Source organism: Rhinatrema bivittatum, chromosome 4 (assembly GCF_901001135.1).
Source record: "Rhinatrema bivittatum chromosome 4, aRhiBiv1.1, whole genome shotgun sequence".
In the NCBI taxonomy this organism is placed as follows: domain Eukaryota; kingdom Metazoa; phylum Chordata; class Amphibia; order Gymnophiona; family Rhinatrematidae; genus Rhinatrema; species Rhinatrema bivittatum.
In genome coordinates, this window is record NC_042618.1 from 225027057 (window position 1) to 225048158 (window position 21102).

The window sequence follows — 21102 nt, forward strand, 5'->3', positions numbered from 1 at the left end:
GGGCCGGATTTTAAAAGCCCTGCGCGCATAAAATCCGGCCGGATTTACTCGCACGCCGGCGCGCCTATTTTGCATAGGCCGCCAGCGCGCGAAAGTCCCGGGGCTTCGTAAAAGGGGCGGGGAGGGGCGGCATGGCGCCGGACACGCTTTCAGCAGGCGTAAATCTGCCAACAAAGGTGGGGGGGGGGGGTTAGATAGGGCCGGGGGGGTGGAAAGAACGTTCCCTCCGAGGCCGCTCCGATTTCGGAGCGGCCTCGGAGGGAACAGGCAGCGCACGCTGGGCTCGGTGCGCACAAGTTGCACAAATGTGCACCCCCTTGCGCGCACCGACCTCGGATTTTATAAGATACGCGCGTATCTTATAAAATCCAGCGTACTTTTGTTCGCGCCTGGTGAGCGAACAAAAGTATGCTCTCGCGCAAATTTATAAAATCTACCCTAGTGGGTGGAGGCCTTGAAACACACCATCTGCAGTTCTGAAGCAGCTTTTCAAGCATTCTAAAATTAGGGTGAATATCAGTTTAAACTGATTGTCGTCTTTGGAAAAATCCGGGAATTTAGGGGTTAAAATCGATTTAGACTGAAAATGAAGGATCCGATTTATATTTCACTTTTAATAATGTTTATGCCTTTCAAGACAACTATGCATGGTAGGCCTGCCTTTTGGATATGTTTCTATGAATACAGGGGTGGTCTTACTTATGGAACAGCCTGGTCATTTGCCCAGAGCCCCGCACTAGGAGAAGTGACAACAGCAGGTGGGGGGGTGACATAATATATGATCTATCGAAGAATACATCAATTATATCCAGGTTTCTCAACCCGTGGTGCCCGTACCTATAGGAGCCATGAGAAGTGGGTACTCGGCGGCAGCAATCCCCCCCTCCCTCTTCCGATAAAACTTTCCCCAGATGCGGCGAGCAGCGACAACGGCATTCCCCTCCTTCCACCAGTCCACTCACTTTAGTTGCAGTAAGCAGCCAATCTCTGGAGGGAGGAGGAGGAGGAAGAGGAGCGCAGGCACAGAAGAAAACGCCTGCTGCAAGATACGGCAGGCACGTGCAGGAGGCATCACTGTTCCACACACCTCTGGCGCTCTGTGCTTGCAAACGGCCGCCTTCCTTACCACTTCCTCAGAGCGCCCGCCACTTACTGCTGCCAGCCACCATCACTGCTTTGCCTCAGAGCCCCCCGCTGCCACCTCCTGGACCGGGAGCCTCCTCCATCACCACCGCAGCCCCCCCCATCATCACCACGGCCTGCCTGCCTGGGAGCCACCCCCATAGCCATTGAAGCCTGGGTGCCAGCCCAATCTGTCTGGGAGCCCTCCTCCTAAAACCAAGGCCTGCCTGCCTGGGAGCAGACAACAACCAACAAGGACTAAACTGCACAGGCCGGGCAAACAAATAAGCGTGGGAGTAGCCTGCTTACCCCTAACCAATTAGGCTTGATACTTCACATTGATGCAGCTCCAGCACTGCTCTCTACATCAATTGGCGGGGGTGGAAGGAAATTAGAACCAAAAAAAGTTACCAAAAAGGGCCCTGACCTCACTGATCAGAGTAACAGATAAGTATGAGAAAAATAAGTACGAATGCTTGCTGGGCAGACTGGATGGGCCATTTGGTCTTCTTCTGCCGTCATTTCTATGTTTCTATGAGCTTCCCCACCACTATCATGGCTGCTGAAACTAGGATCTGCTACCTGCCTGCGAGACTACCACCACCACCACTACTTGGGAGCCTCTGTGGCCTGAAGGAGAGACTGGAGGTGTGCAGGCCCCCATTCTTTACTTTTCCCAGGGCCCCAGAATCACTAACCACCACCCCTGTGTGTATGTCTGCTTGTATTATAAATAGTTTTAAAAAATTATAATACAGTTGCTTTTATTGAGCTTCTCAATTTTATCTGAGCTCCAGTATCTCTATCCCCCACCTTCCACCCAGGCCTGGGCCCCCACCCCACTCTGAACCCCCATGTCTGTGGCCAGGGACTGAAGGAAAAAACTGTCCATCTGCCACAGGCAATAAATTTCTTTTCCGCTTGTTTTCCCTCCCTAACCCTGAACTTTAGTCATGTTGTCACCTTTTTACAGGAGTCTTGTCTTTCAACCTCCAAGCAGAGAAAGCTCCAGTCTGTTCTGTCAGTGAAATTTAATCTAACGTTAAAAAAAAAATACCTTTTTCAAAGGCAACCTTACCATGGCAAACTGTGTTGCTGTGGCAACAGGTGCCACTTCATAAATTATGCTATTGAGAAAGGCCAGGTGGAGGATCTCATAAAATTAAAAAAAAAAAAAATACCCCACAAAGCATTCATACAAACATTAAGCCAATCAGATTCCACGGTCAAAGGCCAATCATTAACAGCGATGCCCTTAAGCAATATACTATGAAAAGTTATAAAGGGGGGGGGGGGGGGAAAGGCCCACACAAGCTCACTTGAAAAGCCTTGCAAAGATATTGTCAGTACATGTGCAGGAATAAAGAGATCAAGACGGTACAGCTGGTTCATCAAGAGTAAGGAAGAAAAACCCTTTCATACAGCACAATTCAATTACTTAACTGATTCCGCAGGGATGTTACTATGAGGTCAACCAAAAAAAAGTGGCTCTCAAATCAGATGAAGATCTGAAGACCCCCCCCCCCCCCCCTTTCCACAAAAAAAAAAAAAAAAAAGAATCTGCGCTTAAGTAATCTGAAACATTTATGAGATACAGCTGCACTAGGGAGGTGCATTTGTTTTCATTCCTTTCGGTATTTTATGTTCATACTTTTTTTGCGCAACTGTATGCGCGTAAAGTGGCACGTATGTGCATAAACTACTAAAATGAAGGAAATGAACCAAAAAATGTACTAGTAGAAACAGGCTGAAATGAACACACAAGAAAAACGTGTGCGCTCATCCCTATCATCTACTTTTGGTCTGAGATCCATGTTTCAGTATCAAAGACCAGATTTTGAAACCCACTGCATTACAGTATTCTCTTCCACTTTTAATGACTTTTTTCCCTTCTGTAACAGTAGGGATAGGACCTGGGGGGCCAGGGAAAGACCCAGGATTCTGTTGATATCATTTCAAAAACTGTCTTAATTTTGTACAACTTCCCTGCATCACTGCCTGCTCCCAACGTGAAACCCGTTTGTTGACAGCTAGCAGAAGCTTGAGGTACAGAGCAGAGTGACCCCTTTGATCTCTGTAGTGGTTTTCTGCAGGAGCCTTATGGGAAAAAAAAAATGTGCTCACAATGCTATAATAACAACAGTGTCCCATACTAACAAGCTACAAAAAGCTCCACCTCTGCTGCCAGTGGAATGTCCCCAAAGTAAACCACGTTTTGGGGTTTTCTGAAGTCCTCCTTTTCTATGTCTTTTAGGAGAAAATGGAGGCTTTATATGGGGCGAGAGACAGTGGGGGAAATGTGGAAAATAGGATTTGCATTCAGACAACAACCAACAAGGCACTGAACTGTGTAGTCTGGGTAAACAAGCATCAGGGCAACTTGCTTGATGTGGCGGTTACTACCCTTAACCATTAAGCTTTACGATTCACCTTTGATGCAACTCTAACATTACTCTCTGCATCAATGGCAGGGGGTGGCAGGAAATTTGAATCAAACAGTTACCAACAAGGGCCCTGAACTTGGTGGTCGGTGAAACAGCCAATATGGGAAAAGAAGTGTGGGAACTTGCTGGGCAGTCTGAGTGGGCCGATTGGTCTTTTTCTGCCATCATTTCTATGTTTCCATGTCACCAGAAACCGAATGGGGATAATTTCTGAAGTATTATTACCATTCCTCTTCTCAAGCAGAATCATTCTATCCGTAAAAGCTCTTTGCAGAAATGTACAAGCCGAGACCCATGCACAACCTATTAAATGTGGCAAGTCATGGGGAAGATAATTTATAAATTTGAATAAATAAAATTCAAGGTAGTGTCTCTTTGAAAATTAGTGTAAATTAGGTGGACTGTCTACAAATTGTCCACATTACATTCAGCTTATATTTCATCATTTTTATAGTATAATGGGTGTAGTATAATAAAGGGAAAAATCTTCCAGCCCCTTAAAGACATTCTTCCACTGTGCATTTCTTTGTACTGCTCATAAATGCAAAGTTCATTGATTTACATTGCCATGAAATGCAGATTTCTAATAGCTGTATTGATCCTGGAGAAAGCTGGAAGCTTCGCAGGTTGTGACACCCTTTTTATTGGACCAAGTTAAAAATTATCTCGAAATGTCACTGCATGCAAGTTATTCCTCTTACCCTTAACATCCTCCTTTCTACATTATAACAAAAGTAATGAGCTCTTCCTATGCCTCTAAACTCCACCTCAGGGTTTTGATCATAGACGTACACCGGCAAAGCAGCTTTATAATGGCTATAGGCTTCTACATCCATGCTGCAGGTAATAAATACACACCATTTCTCTCTTGGCTTTCAGGTTCACATTTTAACATTGCGCTACTGCAGCATGCGGCAACAAAGATAAAATGAGGGCAAAAAAAACCCCAGCTCCCAGAATTGAACCTCTATTGACCCAGTGAATACAGGCTTTTCATACAAAATGGCTCACTGTTTCAAATCCATTCCTTGGCAGCCCTCTGCCCGCCAACAGGTCTGGTTTTCAGGGTAACAGGACTATGCAAGGGTAATACATTCCATGATGTATACTGTGGACAGCCTGAGAACCAGACCTGTTGGAAGGTGTGAGGGAAAGGATCTGAGAACCACTGAACGAGGGTATACAACACAAATGTTACAGCGGCTCTAAAATAAAAGTATTAAGGCATTCCTTCAGAAAATTGTAGCTGTTAGGATTGGAAATATGCAAGCAGTTGTGGAAAGAGCAGTCTCTGAGCTGCTTTTGGGGGGGGGGGGGGGGGGTGACAGACACAGTCCTGATTAGGCTCCCAGAAGAACAGCAGTAAGCAGTTCAACATCCCTTCTGCACTGTCAGAACCCCTACATAAAACTTTAAATAGGGGACTGCTAGAGGTGGGGTACTGGATTAATGCATCAATGTTGTCTTTTATCCTAGGAGACAGAGGGTCAATTTAAGTTAAAAGTGGAATGGGCTTGGTGCCCTGACAGTCCACATTTGTTTGTAGACAACCACAAAATTCTACATTCTCAACTAAACAAGACAACGATCCTTTACTAGAATTTAGGGTTTGATTCAGATCAAACATTTCCAATGTACCAACCATCAATCCCCAGATGTAAAACTGGGGATTGATGGTTGGTAACTGGATTGATGGTTCAAACTGTGCAATTTACAATTTTTTTTTTTATTTTTTTTTTTTAAATAAAGGCCATAGATGACTGCTAAACTAAAGCTGGTTCAATACCCCATCCAATCCCATTTTGCCCACAGATGCCTCCATAGTTCAGATGGGTGAACATATACAGTCACCTCCCTGATAGGCAGTTAGCATTTTTCACTTCAACAGAGGACCAGATGTCAGAGGAAAGGATGAAATGGACTGAAACAGTTTGGGATTTGGCAGGCAAGGACTCTGGAGTGCTAGCAAAACTGTGCCAGCTGCCTTCCAGTTATAGTGCACAGCGAGGGGAGGTGGGGGGGTCCTTCTGGGATAAACGGAAGGAACCATGAAGCAAGACTGCCTTCGTTGAAAAATATGAACCAATAATCCTATAAGTATGCACAAGACAGTTGCATGTTGATGACAAATGAGAACATTTTTCTGTTATAAATCTAAGGACTATAACCAGTAAATATTCTAAAACATGAAATTATTTTCTAGTAAACAAATAAAAACTGTACTTGACACCAGTCTTGCAGTGAAAACTAAAATGCATCAACAGTATTTCTGTGCCCGTACCAAGCAGGAGCTTCACGCAATGTGTATTGTCAGTGAAATTAGACAACATCCAGTGGTGACACCCCAGGTGCACGCAAAGATAAGCCCTGTTATTCAGTCAAGAATAATGTAATCTCCTTACTAACACAATTTATACATGGGCAGGTTTTGTTTTGGGGTTTTTTTTAGCTTTTAAAAAATTTTGAACAGATGTGTGTGTACGGTTCTGAGATCATATATGATCATATCTTCTTACAGAATGCAATTTCCCCAAAATCATTTCACAATACTAGTTACCACAGAATCCCAGGGTTATAATTTCAATAACCCAGAACGATGGCAGAGGGAGCATGGCATGTATATATATGCTACAAACAAAACAGATAAAACCTCCGATGTATCATCTCAGGGATCTTTCTTTGATGAGGTTTTTCAGTCCTATCTGCCATGTAGCATGAAGGTAAAGGAGAAAAATTTACAACCTAACTGACAAATTTGCTCTCCAAAGCATCACAGAAACAGACCCTCCAAGATACTAAGACTTGTGTATTTTGTAGTAACAACCACGAATTATTTAAAATAAGGGAATGTCACAAAAATGGGATACTAGTGAAAATGTCACACACCCCCCCCCCCCTGGTTTTTATTCATAGGTCCCAGTTGACAATGTATTTTTTTAAACTATTGTTAATACAAATAATTAACAATAGCTAATGCACACACTGATTAATTTTAAAAGCTAATATGTTCAATTCTACCATAAGATTAATTTAAAAAAAAAAAAAAAAGAGTCCTGCTTCACCTTTCCTATCTAGCCAGTAACACATGCTCTCTCTCCCCTCACTCCTGTAACAAGCGCATTGCATCACTAGTGTTTAAGCCAAAAGATGTTTTTATGACATCAGTCAGTTGTGCTACCCCAAATTTTGTCTATCAAAACTGCTACTTTAACTAGACTGGAGTGATAAGTACAGAGAAATTGCTATACACAGGACTTGCTGCAGAATTAAACAAAAAGCATTTCCTAGTCATGCTACTTTGGATTTTGGCAAGTGGTAACCAGTAAAATTCTGAAAAAAATTAAATAAAAATGCCTAATATGAATGTATTAAATAGGTGCAGAGTGACCAGTGAATGAATAAAGCAATATATTATGCACACTGTATCACTCCCTTCTATGGTACCTAAATATAAAATCAGCATGCCATATGTTAGAGTACATAGCACACATATAAGAGTCTAAACGGGTTCAAACAGAGAAGTTATTCACAGCAAAGAACACAGGGAGGGAAACTGTGCATGAGCACATATGTACATAACATTTGAAAGAGGGAAGGGATCATGTTCATAGCGAGAAAACAACTGGTGAGGTACCAGGGCCAACAGATGCACAGGAATGACAAGGAAATTCAAGAGGAGAAAAAAAAAATTCCCACTACTGGAAACGGAAAGATGCTTCACCTGATTCCCAAAAACCATGCTATTAGCAGAATTAAATGAAAACATAATACGATGATTACGGATTTAACAGCATCCTTGACTGGATGCCTGGCAGCACATAAGCAAAGAATAATAAACATTTAAAAAAATTGACCCCAGTGTAATTGGCTAATTTAAGGATTAGCTAGTTAAACTTGTGGTTGAAAATGTCCTCGCTCTCCCGACCAGCTAAACTTAACTGGCTAAACTGGGAAATCAATTTAGCCAGATACAAAAATGAGTGGTGCCAGGAGTTCCCAGAACTTCTTTATGACTTAGCACAGATGTTCATCGGTAACTGGCTAAATCTAAGCAAAATAATCCCAGCCACACAAATAACTGCCCTAAATCTAGCCAGTCAATGTGCAATGGTGATACACAATGGCCAGATTTATGGCCCATGATTACAAGGCTCCAGAAGGAGCCTTGGTATGTATAAAATAGGGATACAAAAAACCAGACACAAGTCTCTTAAAAAGAGTTCTCTCTTTTCAGCCGTTCCTAGGCTGCCAGCGCAGAGATACAAAAGTGGCCACAGAAGGAGCAGGCAAGACACTTCTTGCAGTAGGGTCGTTACTGTTCCAATTCCAGAGGCATGCATGTTAAATTCTGGGAGCAATACTGAACACTCACAACCCCAAAAGGCAGAAAGCCTCTCTTACCTGTACAATATTAGATCCCGCAAAGCTGGCACGTTTCCGTCTCCATCTCCGGCCCCGGGACAAGGCCTCGTTTACCAGCTGAGCCAGCTTCCGCTCCATCTCAGCGTGGAACACCTCTTCCTGAATTCTTTGTTCCAGGACATCAAGGAGAACTGAATGCCGCCCCACCCCAAAAATAAAGAGAGTAAGTTGACCTTCTCTGCAAGGCATTGCTCTAGACAATTTTTGTGGGGTATTCTTTCCCCTTTATTATTGTCATAAAAATTTGGTGTACAAGGTCCTTTCATGAAAACCATTTTCCTTCCTTGTCTGAAACCCTAGACCAGGAGAAGAATATTTCTTTATATGGCTAAAGCCACTGTCCCAGATTTTATCATCACTGTAATAAAGGTTCCATCCCAGCTGGGAGGCTTTCAGTGTAAGGGCAGCCCACCCTTCACAGGAAGTTAGAAGAAGCAACCTAAGGACATTATTACTCCTAGGGGGCCAATGCTTTCTTAATGCGCCCCCAGGCGCCATGCAATATTTAAATTAGGGGGTCATGTTAGCAAGGAGAGCCCGAGTGCGTCGGCCCTCCGCAGGTTAGGAAAACCAACGCCGAGTTTATCAGCATTGGTTTTCCTAAACACCTCACAGCCAGGCGGTTTCAGGAAACGGAAGCTCTGTTTCCTGCAGCAGACTGCTGGAGTTTTTTTTTTTTAATTTTTTTTTTTTGTTTAAAATTTGTTTACTTATTCCTCCTACTTATCGCAACAATATTAAGTTTTTTCTGCTTTTCTGTACTGGTTTAAGGAGCACTCAGCAATTGACGCCTGCTCCAGGCAGGAGTTAATTTCTGATCGCTAAATGTGCATCCTAGACACACATTTTTGTTTTTTGTATCGTGAGTGAATGCTAATAGCCTCAATCACATGATTAAGGAGATTAGTTAGCGCATATACAACCTGCGTCCACGGTCCAACTGCGGGTTATACAGTGCGCTCGGCTGAGCGCACTGTATTGCATCGGCCTCTTAGAGTTTCCTCCTTTAGTAACATGATAGATACTCGCAGATATTGATGAATTGGCCTACCACTCTGCCCAGTTTACTCTGCTCTGCACTATTAAGGATATACCCCCAGCTGTCAGCCATAAAGCTCGACTGCCCCTTGTTTTCTCCTTATCACCTCTTCCCTTGCCTCTGATCTTGAATGAAGGGTAGGATGTCTACAAAACTGTAACCTCCTAACCTCACTGTTTTTATTATCTAGCCTTAGTGTACTTGAATTCTGTTTCTAACACATCCAATGGTAGGTTATTCTATGCATCAACCACCCTTTTGGCAAACAAATATTTTCTCATGTTTCCTCTGAACCTTACATCCTCCAACTTCATATCATGACCCTTTTTCCATGAAATTCCTTTTGGATGGAAAATTTCACCTTCTTGTAATCTATTGAAGCCTGTCAAATATTTGAATGTTTCCATCAAATCCACCTTTGCCATTCTTTACTACAGCATACACATTTTAAATGTGATAAGCCTTTCTCTCCAGGGTTTATATTGCAAGAACTGTATCATTTTAGTAGTCCTTCCCTGAACTGCTTCCATCCTCTCACTGCCCTCATAAAAGTATGGCTGCCAGAACTGTACAAAGTACTGCAAGTAGGAGTACCTAGTGATCTATACAAGGGCAATATAACCTTTTTTCTGCTGATACATCTGCTTATGCAACCTAGAAGGTATGTGTATTAATTTTAAACGAATGAGTAAAAAGTGATAAATGAGTCAATTTTCAGTTTGTTACAAATAAAAGAAATTGAAATTGCCTCCTATGAAAATACCTGAAAATTTGTGGGTATTTTAGTATTCGTGTAATTTAGAAAAAAATAAAAATTAAAAAAAATAAATAAATAGGCCTCTGATGGGATCAGACCTTGACCTGCTCCCATCGCTGATTCCTAGGCCAGGCGCAGGGCACAGGCCTGAGACCAGGTCCCATCGCCAAAGCCCAGGCCCGACGCCAAGGCCCTACATGAAGCCAAGTCTCGTCATCAAGGCTCAGGTCCAATTCTGGGGCCCAGCCAGAGGCTGGATCAAATTGCCGAAGCCCAGCCCAAGGTTGGGTCCCATCACCAAGGCCCAGGTCTTCAATAAAATAGATGCCATTTGCCCAAAGAACGTGCCATAGTGACACCACTGTGGTACCTTCCTCTTGAGCAGATGGCGCCATTTTGATGTATAGCCATTTTTGAAAAGAAATGATCTCAATAATATATCCTGTGATACCACACTGATCACTTTGCCTTCACTATAATGAACTTCGATACCACCACCTTTCTATATTCGGTTGCATAACCATATCCTCACCCAATTTATTACTTCTACTCCCATACCATCTATACCCAGGAGGAAGTAGGTAAAACTCATTATCCTCTCATAGAGGGAAGATTCTAGATATAGCTTTCATTTACTTTTCTACATATTTCCTCCAAAATAATACAAGTAGCATAGGAGCCAACTGTACAAAAAGAGTAGAATGCAACCTTTTTCAGAGTTATAATGATGCTATGTATCTACCCAACAGGTGTCATCATAAGAGCACTATATGGATAAGGCAACTAGCACAGTGGAATTTAAAAGAGGTTTGGACAAGTTCCTGGAAAAGTCCATAAACAGCAATTAGCTAGAAAGACTTGGGAAGCTACAGGACTTGGTTTATAAAGTCTGGAGTCAGTCTGATTTCTCATAGATGAAGTGTATTGTAGTAAGTGGGTGCAAGCAACACACTGTTTATTTGCTTTAGGTCTGGATTGCTAGTGCACATACCTGTTCTCACCCAAGAATTCTTCAGAAGCTGGGATACATTCAGCTGTGGGTAATAGAAAGCTGAAGAAAACACAATACACATACTTCTGTAAGTACTGGGCTCTCAATGACAGCACACCCCCCCCCCTCACAAAACATACAAACACCCATACACATCCCCATCCCACCCCGAACATACCTACAAAACTCCAAGACAGCCTCCTGAATAGTTGTCAGGACTCTTGTGGGGAAACTTAAAATACACACCCGCATCTCAACTAGGGCTAGCTCTTCCAGTGACAGAATGCATCATAAGATACCTACCTACTGCCTCAACAAAAAGGCAGATGCCTAAAATCTTTATTTTTATTTATTTTATTTAATGCACTTATAAAGTCAGCTATTGCCAAAGCTCCAGGCAGCATACAACAAACAACACTCATAACAAAACAAACATAAAAAAGAATACTACAATCACTCTTCACAATCAATAATATAAAAAAAAAAAGAGGCTGCTCCAGAAACAGAACCTCATAGTCACAGAAACGCCTGCTGGAAGAGAAAAGTTATAAACATCGATCTGAAAGTTTTAATACATGTGGTCAGGTGCAAGCTCTCTGGAAGTGAATTCCACAAATGGGTGCCACTATAGAAAAAGCTCTCACCCGAGTTTCTACCAATCACGGCTCTTGAATAGGCAGATCATAAAGTAACTCATGCTATGCTGAACACAACTTATGGATTGGTTTACATATATGAAGCATTGCGTTAATCCATGAAAAAGAGTCAATGCTCAATATTCTATGCACATAATAGCAACTTTCAGGCTGATACAGAACGGTGCGCTTGGCCAACCCCCCCCCCCCCCGAAACTAATAGGGGCAGATGTTCAAAGGATTACGCGAGTATATTACGCTCGTAACCCCAAAAACCTGCTCCTACGCGCGCCGAGCCTATTTTGCATAGACTGGGCAACACGCGCAAGCCCCAGAACGCGCGCAAGTCCCGGGGCTTGAAAAAAGGGGCAGGGTGGGGGCGGTCCGGGGCGGGGCTAGAGGCCTCCGGCCTACTCGGCCGGCAGGCACAACTTAAATAATAAAGGTGTGGGGGGGATTTAGGTAGGGCTGGGGGCGGGTTCTATAGGGGAAGGGAGGGAAAGGTGCAGGGGGGCGAAAGGAAAGTTCAGAGCGGCCTCAGAGGGAACGGGGAAAGCCATCGGGGCTCCCCTAGGGCTCGGCGCGTGCAAGGTGCACAAGTGTGCACCCCCTTGCGCGCGCCAACCCCGGATTTTATAACATGCGCGCAGCTGCATGCGCATGTTATAAAATCGGGCATACATTTGTGCGCCCACAAATCTATGCCCACGCGTATGTTACAAAATCTGGCCCATAGCGTTCATCTCATGAAAATGCATGTTGATGAGCCTATTATTTAGTCGCTTGGAATACTAAAAGTAAAATGTGCGACCAAGCCACAGATTTTACTCAGAAATTATTTCCTGCCAAGGGCAGGTGTTAAGTTCTAAGGGACCCTGAAAATTCTGCTTTCTGTAATATCCTAGCGATATTAAGTTGGAGGAACCAAAAATTAAAAAAATAAAATAAAATAAAAATCTGCCCGCTGGTCAGGGGGTTAGGAAATGGCCATTAAATTTTGCCAGCGACCATTTTCTGAACCTGTGGCTGTCAGCGGGTTCGAAAACAGACGCTGGTAAAATTGAGCGTCGGTTGTCAGACCCGCTGACAGCCGTCTCTTCTGCTAATAAGGAGGCGCTAGGGACGCGCTTATTAGTGCCCGGCCTCATTTAAATACAAAATTGCGCGCCCAGGAGAGGTGCTTGGGTGCGCATCGGGAGAGCGGGCGCTCGATTCGTAGCGCTGGCTCTCCCACGTCTCTTATTGAATTGGCCTGTTTGTATTTTATTTTCCACTGACCCAGTAACCAGTGTATTTTGCAAAGAACTGGGATAATATGATCTCATACTCCATCCTGAAACCACCCTGTCGGCAGAATTCTAAAAAATCTGGTGCTCTTAGGGCAGAAGCTGGCAAGCCTATATAGAAAGAAACCCAATAGTCTAATGTTGGTAAAAAAAAAAAAAAAACAAACCCCAAAAACTTTATACCACAAACTGGAAGTTGGAGGAATTCAATAACGACTTGAGGCCACAGCACCACCACAACTTTAAATTTGCTCTCGGACTGAGTAACACATCCAGACTTCTAACATGAGCTACAACTAGCAACTCCATATTCTCAAAGGAAGTTGCCAAGAGCAAAAAATAATACAAGATCTCTGCAGCACAATAATCTCAGTCTTCAACAGATTGATTCAATGATAGCTTATGAGTAAGCCACTACTTCATGGAGGACAAACAGATCAAGACTAAAGCATTTGTCTCTGCCCAGGATGACTGCACAGGAACAAACAACTGTATGTCATCAGCATACAGTCTATATCCTGTGCAAGGCCCAAGCCAGCAGCTTACAGATAGATAAAATATAAATGTTATCTAATGAGGCTGACAAGGTGAGTCTTGCAAAAACCCAGTGCTAACCATACATTAATATGCAACACCTAGGTTTCTAAGATTTTAATGTGAATAATTTTCATTTTATTTTATATTTATAGACCACTTTCTGCATATAAATGCCCCAAAGCAGTTTACAACAGGGGCCCTTCTTTATCTTGTTGTTTTTTCCTAAGTTGGATGTGATCTAAATATTTCACTTTTATTCAAAGCATCACTGGGAAAAAAATCTGTAACAAGTTTCTGAGTGATCAAAAAATTCTAGAAATTAATCAGCTGCTGATATAAATCATATTTTGATACTGCTACAAATAATAAATATAGTATCCCATATATAATCACAGGACTACTGTGGTATCTCCAGCTCTCAAAGTATTACAATGAGTTAGAAGAAAATCTGTATTAGTTCACACCGTAGGGAAGGCCTTATTATTTTAACAAGCTTATGATGATTTGTAGTGACTGTGATATGTTGCTGTTGGACTAGTGTTGCATTCTGGATCTGTATTTTATGTGGTTTAATTAATGCTTTTATGTATGTATCTTTGTTTTTAATTATGGATGCATATTTGGAATTCACAATGAAACACTGTATGGGATTTTGCAGAATATACCGGTAAGTATAATAATTAAATTAAAAATAAATAATAGTAACACTGTCTACCTCAATCCTCCAGCCACTAGAGGGGGCTCCTCTCACACCCTTCCTATGTTTAAGTGCTCAATTCTTTTTTTTAATTTTATTTTTATTGAAATTTCAAATATTCAGAAGATATTACACTTCTTGTAGACATTAAATTATGAAACAAGAAAAATATATCCAATAAAGCATAACCTTACAATCAGTGTAACTTTCTATAGATTACAAGTTTTATGGAAACACAAACGCAAAAAGGAATTAGGATAACAATAATTTCTAGAGCAGAGTTTTACAAATGAAATAAACAACATCAATTGTACCATTTTACCCTCAAACTACTTTTCCCTCAGCTATCATTATGAAAAATCTAGGAATAGGATTCCAGATAGGACCTAAATTGATTAGGCTGGTTGAATATATACCTTGAATCCTGAAAGGTTATGATACAGCGACATGGGAAGTTTTCCCCCCATTGAACTCAGATTCAGAGTTCTGGAGAGCATTCTGGTAGTTTGGCCTCATCTCAAGCCCATTCCAGCAATGCTCTTATGAAAAAGGGAATGGAAGGAACTCCGGAAAGACCATTAATTGATATTCCTCAAATTACACCAAGAAAATTCGCTTTGAAGAAATAGGTGCCATGATAATTTCTATGTAGAAATCTATCAATAGTTTGGCAATAACAGTTCAGGATGCCCTGAATAATAATAAGATCTTACAATTAAAAGTAGAAAAGTAGATGCTTCTCTTAATATAATGGGGAAAAGAGTGGATGATATTGAGAAAGTTCAGTTAAATTTAATCTGAAAGGTTATATTCAGATAAATTAGAACACCTCAGTCTATTACCGATCGTTCTATTGACGATCGGTAATAGACAGAGGTGGATGCTGCTACAAGATTAAATACCTTCAGGGCACTAAATTCTTTGGAGCACATTGGTTTTTCTAATAATACTGCAGCACAAGATAATATTATCTGCTAGAGCCCCTGATGCAGCCCCATTGTAAGAGGGCGAAACTCAGCCTGAGTCGGGCTTGATCAAAGTCTTTTGTCTCTGGCTAAATAAAGAATCCAGATCGGACATTTGGCTTCTAATTCTGTTTTGATACATCAGTTCGTTCCAGACCTTGACTACTAGATGAAGCTCACACATTGATATCTTATTCTCTGCCTCCATGCAGCTGACCTTTTATCAAAGATGTTGATAAAATTAAGGAAAACTAAAATTTAGTCCCTTTTGCAGATGTGACGTAGATGCACAGCTGCTGAAGAGAGGAAGATGGGGGCCCAGCAAGTCCGAAATCATTTCATCTGTCATCTGTGAGATACACTAATACATTCACAGCAGCCTGATCTTTATTAGAAAGTGTACTTCAAAGTCACCTCTGATATGGCTGAAGACCATTCAACTCAACAAGAAAGGGATAGAAACAGAGTAGACAATAGCAAAAGGAAAAAATGATACATAATTAAATGGAAAGGGAAAAGAACAAGAGAAGAACGAAGGATTGCATAATGGTAATTCACTAGACAAAGGATTTATTTGCATTGATCATAAGTAAAAGGAGATGCTTCTATAACTCATAAGCACCGGTTCTATGAATTAGTTATGAAAATCCTTATGACTGAGCAATCTAGCATAAACCTATCTAAAGGTAATTTGTTAATACCACATATAACCTGAATGCTATTGTGCTTGAAAGCAGATGTTAAATGATCTTATTGTACCGATGTTTCAGACTGCTTTTTTCTGCATATAAATGTTAATCGCAGGAAAAGCAGTGTTACTGAACTATTGGCTTCCTAACAATCACAACTGATTCATTGCATGACAAAGCATGCAAACCAATTGCATGGAGTGTTTACACTTTTTAAAATATGTTATATCATGTGTGTAAGTTCATAGTTTTTCAATTTAAAAAAAAAAAAAGCAGAGTTGCTTACCTGTAACAGGTGTTCTCACAGGACAGCAGGATGTTAGTCCTCACATATAGGTGACATCATCAGGATGGAGCCCTATCATGGAACACTTTTGTCAAAGTTTCTAGAACTCTGACTTGGCACATTGAGCATGCCCAGCATGCCACCAACCCAGCATCCAGCAGGGGTCCCCCTGCAGTCTCGTTTGTACTAAAAGTACGAGCGAAAAATAAAATAAATTGCAAGCGAACCCAACTTTGCCGGGTGGCGGGCGAGTTTCATGAGGACTAACATCCTGCTGTCATGTGAGAACACCTGTTACAGGTAAGCAACTCTGCTTTCTCACAGGACAAGCAGGATGGTAGTCTTCACATATGGGTGAATAGTGAGCTGAGGATGCCCCAGTAATGTACCAAAATCACCCAAAGACGTGCAACAGGCACAACAACAGGGGTGGGTTTGGTTAAAAGGGCAGCCTGAAATTCCCAGCGGGCCATTGGAAGGAAGTTGGGTTATTAAGCTGAGAATAAATTGCACAGAAAAGACTAGCCAATGATAGAATCTTGTCTGCCAGCCTTGTCCAGACAATAATGAGCTGCAATGGTATGGAGAGAACTCCATGCCGCAGCCCTGCAGATGTCAGCAAGAGGTACAGAATGAAGGTGTGCTACCAATGTTGCCATTGCTCTAATAGAGTGCGCTTTAATGCGTCTCTGGAGCGGAAGGCCTGCTTGCTGGTAGCAGAAAGAAATGCAGTCCGCCAGCCAGGAGGACAGGGTCTGCTTGCCCACCAGGATTCCCTGGTGGGCAAGCAAGTTTTATCAAAAGAGACAAACAGCTGGGTGGACTTCCTATGGGCTGCAGTGTGTTCCAAATAAAAGGCTAGCGCACACTTGCAGTCCAAGGAATGCAGAGCTCGCTCACCTGGATGTGAGTGGGGTCTTGGAAAGAAAGTAGGTAGTATAATGGATTGATTTAAATGAAATTCAGATACCACCTTTGATAAAAATTTAGGATGAGTGTGAAGCACCACACGATCATGGAGAAATTGTGTGTAAGGTGGGTACGTTACTAGCGCCTGTAACTCACTGACTCTGCGAGCTGATGTTATAGCGAGAAGAAAGAACACTTTTCAAGTGAGATGACGTAGCTCGCAGGAGTGCAGAGGCTCAAACGAAGGTTTCAAGAGCCATGCTAACACCACATCCCAAGCAGGGGCCGGAGGACACAGTGGGGGCTTTAGGTGTAGTAAGCCTCTCATGAAGCATGCTACAAGGGGTTGTGTTGAGATCGAAACATCCCCTATGCCTTTGTGGTAAGCGGCTATGGCACTGACATGGACTCAAATGGAAGAAGTTTGGAGACCAGACTCCGACAAGTTCCAGAGGTAGTCTAGGAACGTCGTTGTAAGGCAGGTAAAGAGATCTATTTCCTTTGACGTGCACCACAAGGAAAACCTTTTCCATTTGGAACATTAAGATTTTCTGGTGGAAGGCTTCTGTGAAACTACGAGGACATGGGAAACATCATCCGAGAGGTTTAGAGATTGTAAAATTAACCTTTCAACATCAAAGCTGTCAGGGACAGGGAGTGGAGGTTCGGGTGACAAAGTTGTCCGTTGTTCTGTGATATCAAATACGGATCTGCACCTAGGCAAATTTGTTGATGGACTGAGAGGTTGCGAAGAATGGGGAACCACACCTGGCGTGGCCAGTAAGGGGCTACGAGGGTCATGAAGCCCTTGTCCTGTCGTAACTTCACGAGAGTCTTGCTTATGAGTGGAAGTGGAGGAGAGGTATACAGGAGACCCCTTGACCATGAGAGGGCAAAGGCTTCTCTTGATGGTCTTCTGTGACTGCAATGTAGTGAGCAGAAGTTATCCACTTTGCAGTTGTGAATCGACGCAAAGAGGTCTATACTCAGATACCCCCAACTACTGGAATATTTTCTCCGCCACCATGGGGTTCAGGGACCACTCGTGGGGATGAAACGTGCAATTGAGTTTGTCCACAAGTACATTGTCCACAACCACCAGGTAGGTCGCTCTTAGTAGCATGGAATGTGAGAGAGCCCAAGCCCAGATTTGTGCTACTTCCTGACACAGCAGGTAAGAGCCGGTTCCTCCCTGCTTGTTGATGTACCACATCGCTACCTGGTTGTCTTTTTGGATTAGGATTGTCTTGTTGAATAGACAATCTTTGAAGGCTATAAGGGCATACCTTATTGCCCTGAGCTCCAGAAAATGTATCTGATGTTGTGATTCTGCTGCAGACCAGGTTCCCTGAGTTTGCAGGTTGTTGACATGGGCTCCCCAACCTAGAGTGGAAGCATCTGTTGTCAGCGTTATCTGAGGTTCTGGAGATTGGAAAGGCAGTCCTCTGACCAGATTGACTCCTGAATCCACCAAGCCAGTGAGAGACGAAGCTGCCTGGTAACATGAACAATGTTGGACATTGGATGGTGGGCCTGAGACCATTGGGACTTTAAAGTCCACTGTGTTACTCTCATGGCAAGGCGAGCCATTGGTATAACATGGACCAAGGACGCCATGTGGCCCAACAAGATGAGAAGATGAGCCGTTGTAGTTCGGCGAGTCTGCATAGTGTTTGCAAGGATTGCAAGAGTATGAGCGCGGTCCCTTGGAAAAAAAGCTTTTGCTTGAATGGTGTTGAGATCCGCTCCAATGAAGGAGAGGATTTGAGATGGAGTCACATTGGATTTTTGATAATTGACTAGAAATCCCAATGACAGTAGTAGTCGCAAGGTCAGATGGAGGGAGTGAAGAACTCAGTAACCAGTTTTCTAGATAAGGATAGACGTGAGTGCCCAGCCGCCTCAAGTATGCTGCTACTACTGCCAGGCATTTCGTGAAGACACGAGGTGTTGATGCTAGACCGAACGGAAGCACACAGTACTGGAAGTGCCAGTGTCTGACGAGGAATCGAAGATATTTTCTGTGAGACGAGGTTACTGCTATATGCATATACGCGTCTTGTAGATCTAGAGAGCAAAGCCAATCTCCCTGTTGGAGAAGAGGGAGTAGGGAGCCTAAGGTTACCATCCTGAACTTTTCCTTTCGTAGAAGTTTGTTCAGGGCACGAAGATCTAATATGGGATGAATGCCTCCCGATTTTTTCGGTATTAAGAAATATCTGGAGTAGAAGCCCTTTCCCCTTTGTAGAGCGGGAACTTGTTCTATGGCATTGGCTTGAAGGAGGTATTTTATTTCCTCCTGTAGAAGTGGAAAGTGGTTGGTTAAATTCTACCCCGGACAAGGTGGAGAGTCCGACGTTATTGAAAGGAAGTTTAGATGGTAACCTTGAGCCACTACCGACAGGACCCACTGATCCGTGGTGACCGTGCACAATATGTTGGTGAAATGGCAGAGGCGGCCACCTACTGGCAGAGAATGCAAAGGAGGAAGTTAACAATTGCTCTCTAGTGGGGAGTCAAAATCCCAAGGAAGGACCAGGTTGTGGAGCTGGTTGCAATTTCTGAGATCTGGCTTGGCGGGCTTGACCTTTCTGATATGGCCTGGTTGAACGAGCCCTGGGTGGAGGACGGTAGTATCTACAGGTTTTAAAGGTGGTTCTCTTAGCCTCCCTTATGAACGGCCATTTAGAAGTTGAGGGAAAATCAGAGTGTACCGCAGAGAGCTGTCGCAATGTCTCATGATGATCCTTACGTTGTGTGACAGTCTCCTGAATCTTCTCACCAAATAATTTATCTCCTGTGCAGGGGATAACTGCTAACCTCTCCTGAACTTCTGGGCATAGATCAGAGGACTTCAGCCATGCCCACCTCCTGGCACTTATACCAGCTGCTGATACTCTGGAAGCAGTGTCGAAAATGTTATAAGCTGCCTGGACTTCATGTTTGCCAGCATCAAGACCTTTTTTGAGAATGGAGTTGAGCTGGCCTTGGATTTGCTCTGGAAGGGATTCAGAGAAATCCTGCAGCTGTTTAAAGAGGTTCCTTGAATATTGCATCATATATAGTTGGTAGGCCGCAATTCGGGAAATGAGCATGGAACCATGAAAGACCCTACGTCCGAAGGCATCAAGGAATTTCTGATCCTTTCCAGGAGATGTAGAGGAATGAGGTTGAGGCCTTCTTGCTTTCTTCTGAGCAGATTCGACCACTACCGAATGGTGAGATAGCTGAGTCTTCTGGAAGCCAGGTGCTGACTGCACTAAATAAGTTGCATCCGTCTTTCGGTTGACAGGTGGAACCGTACCTGGATGCTCCCAGGTGCGCTGGAGAAGTTCAAGGAGGACTTCATGAACTGGGATGGACATAACCTCCTTGGGTGCATCAACAAATTGAGGACCTCTAGTATCTCTTCAGTTTGGAGTTTAAAGGGAATGGTTTCTGACATTTCCTTTATAAAACTGATAAAAGAGAATTCTTCTGGCAGGGACCTTTCTTCTGGAGGAGAAGGTTCAGGTGGTATATCATCAGAGTCTTGAGTGTCTGAGGAGTCATCGGTCCAGGGCTGGTATGGTTGATCACCAGCATCGTAAAGATGGCCGCCGCCATCTTTAAAGATGGCACCGGCCATCCAGTGCTACCATGTGACAGGGGCCGGCCAATGGCACGGATACCCTGTCACATAGTAAGGGCAAAGGGCCATCGGCGCCATCTTTATGAGTGGCAGCCGACGGCCCAAGAACGGGAGATCGCTCCCAGGACCACCACTGGACCACCAGGTAATTTTAAAATGTTTTGGGGGAGATCGAGAGGGTGGGGGAAGCTAAGGGGTCATTTTTAAAAGGTCGGGTGGGTTGGTGTTTTTTTTTTTTTTAATCGGGCCATCAGTGCCATTTTTGAGTGGCAGCCAAAATGGCGCCGATGGCCCGAGAGCGGGAGATCAGTCCCCGCGCCCCCACTGGACCACCAGGTACTCGTAAAAAGTTTTTTTTGGGGGGGGGGGAAGGTAAGGGGTCAATTTTAAAGGGTTGGGCCTCACTAAAAAAAAAAAATTAACGATGTGAATCGGAACCGATTCCGATTCACATCTCCACCGATCAGATTTTTTTCTCCCTCCAGCCGAACCCGATCGTTAAGACGATCGGGCACACGATTCACATCCCTACTGTCTAGTTTAATTTCATAATTATCATTTATTTGTTTCACGCTTACCAGCATAAAGAGTTCAAAGCACGTTACGGTAATCTACAGAGAAAATTCCCTTAAACGAATTTGGGTAAACTAGACCCAAGTGCATCCCTTTATCAAGTATTCATCAAAAAAGGG

At 43.2% G+C, this 21102-nt stretch overlaps 1 protein-coding gene across 1 annotated transcript in view; it reads right to left on the reverse strand.

Moving 5' to 3' along the window:
- The window catches only part of KIAA1549 (KIAA1549 ortholog), a 185278-nt gene that overhangs the window by 141195 nt on the left and 22981 nt on the right, over window positions 1-21102 (reverse strand). Inside the window, exons 6-7 of the mRNA XM_029599771.1 lie at window positions 10776-10835; window positions 7968-8119 (exon numbers count right to left, since the gene is read on the reverse strand). Coding sequence (XP_029455631.1) covers window positions 7968-8119; window positions 10776-10835 — 212 coding nt within the window. The remainder of the gene's footprint in view (window positions 1-7967; window positions 8120-10775; window positions 10836-21102) is intronic.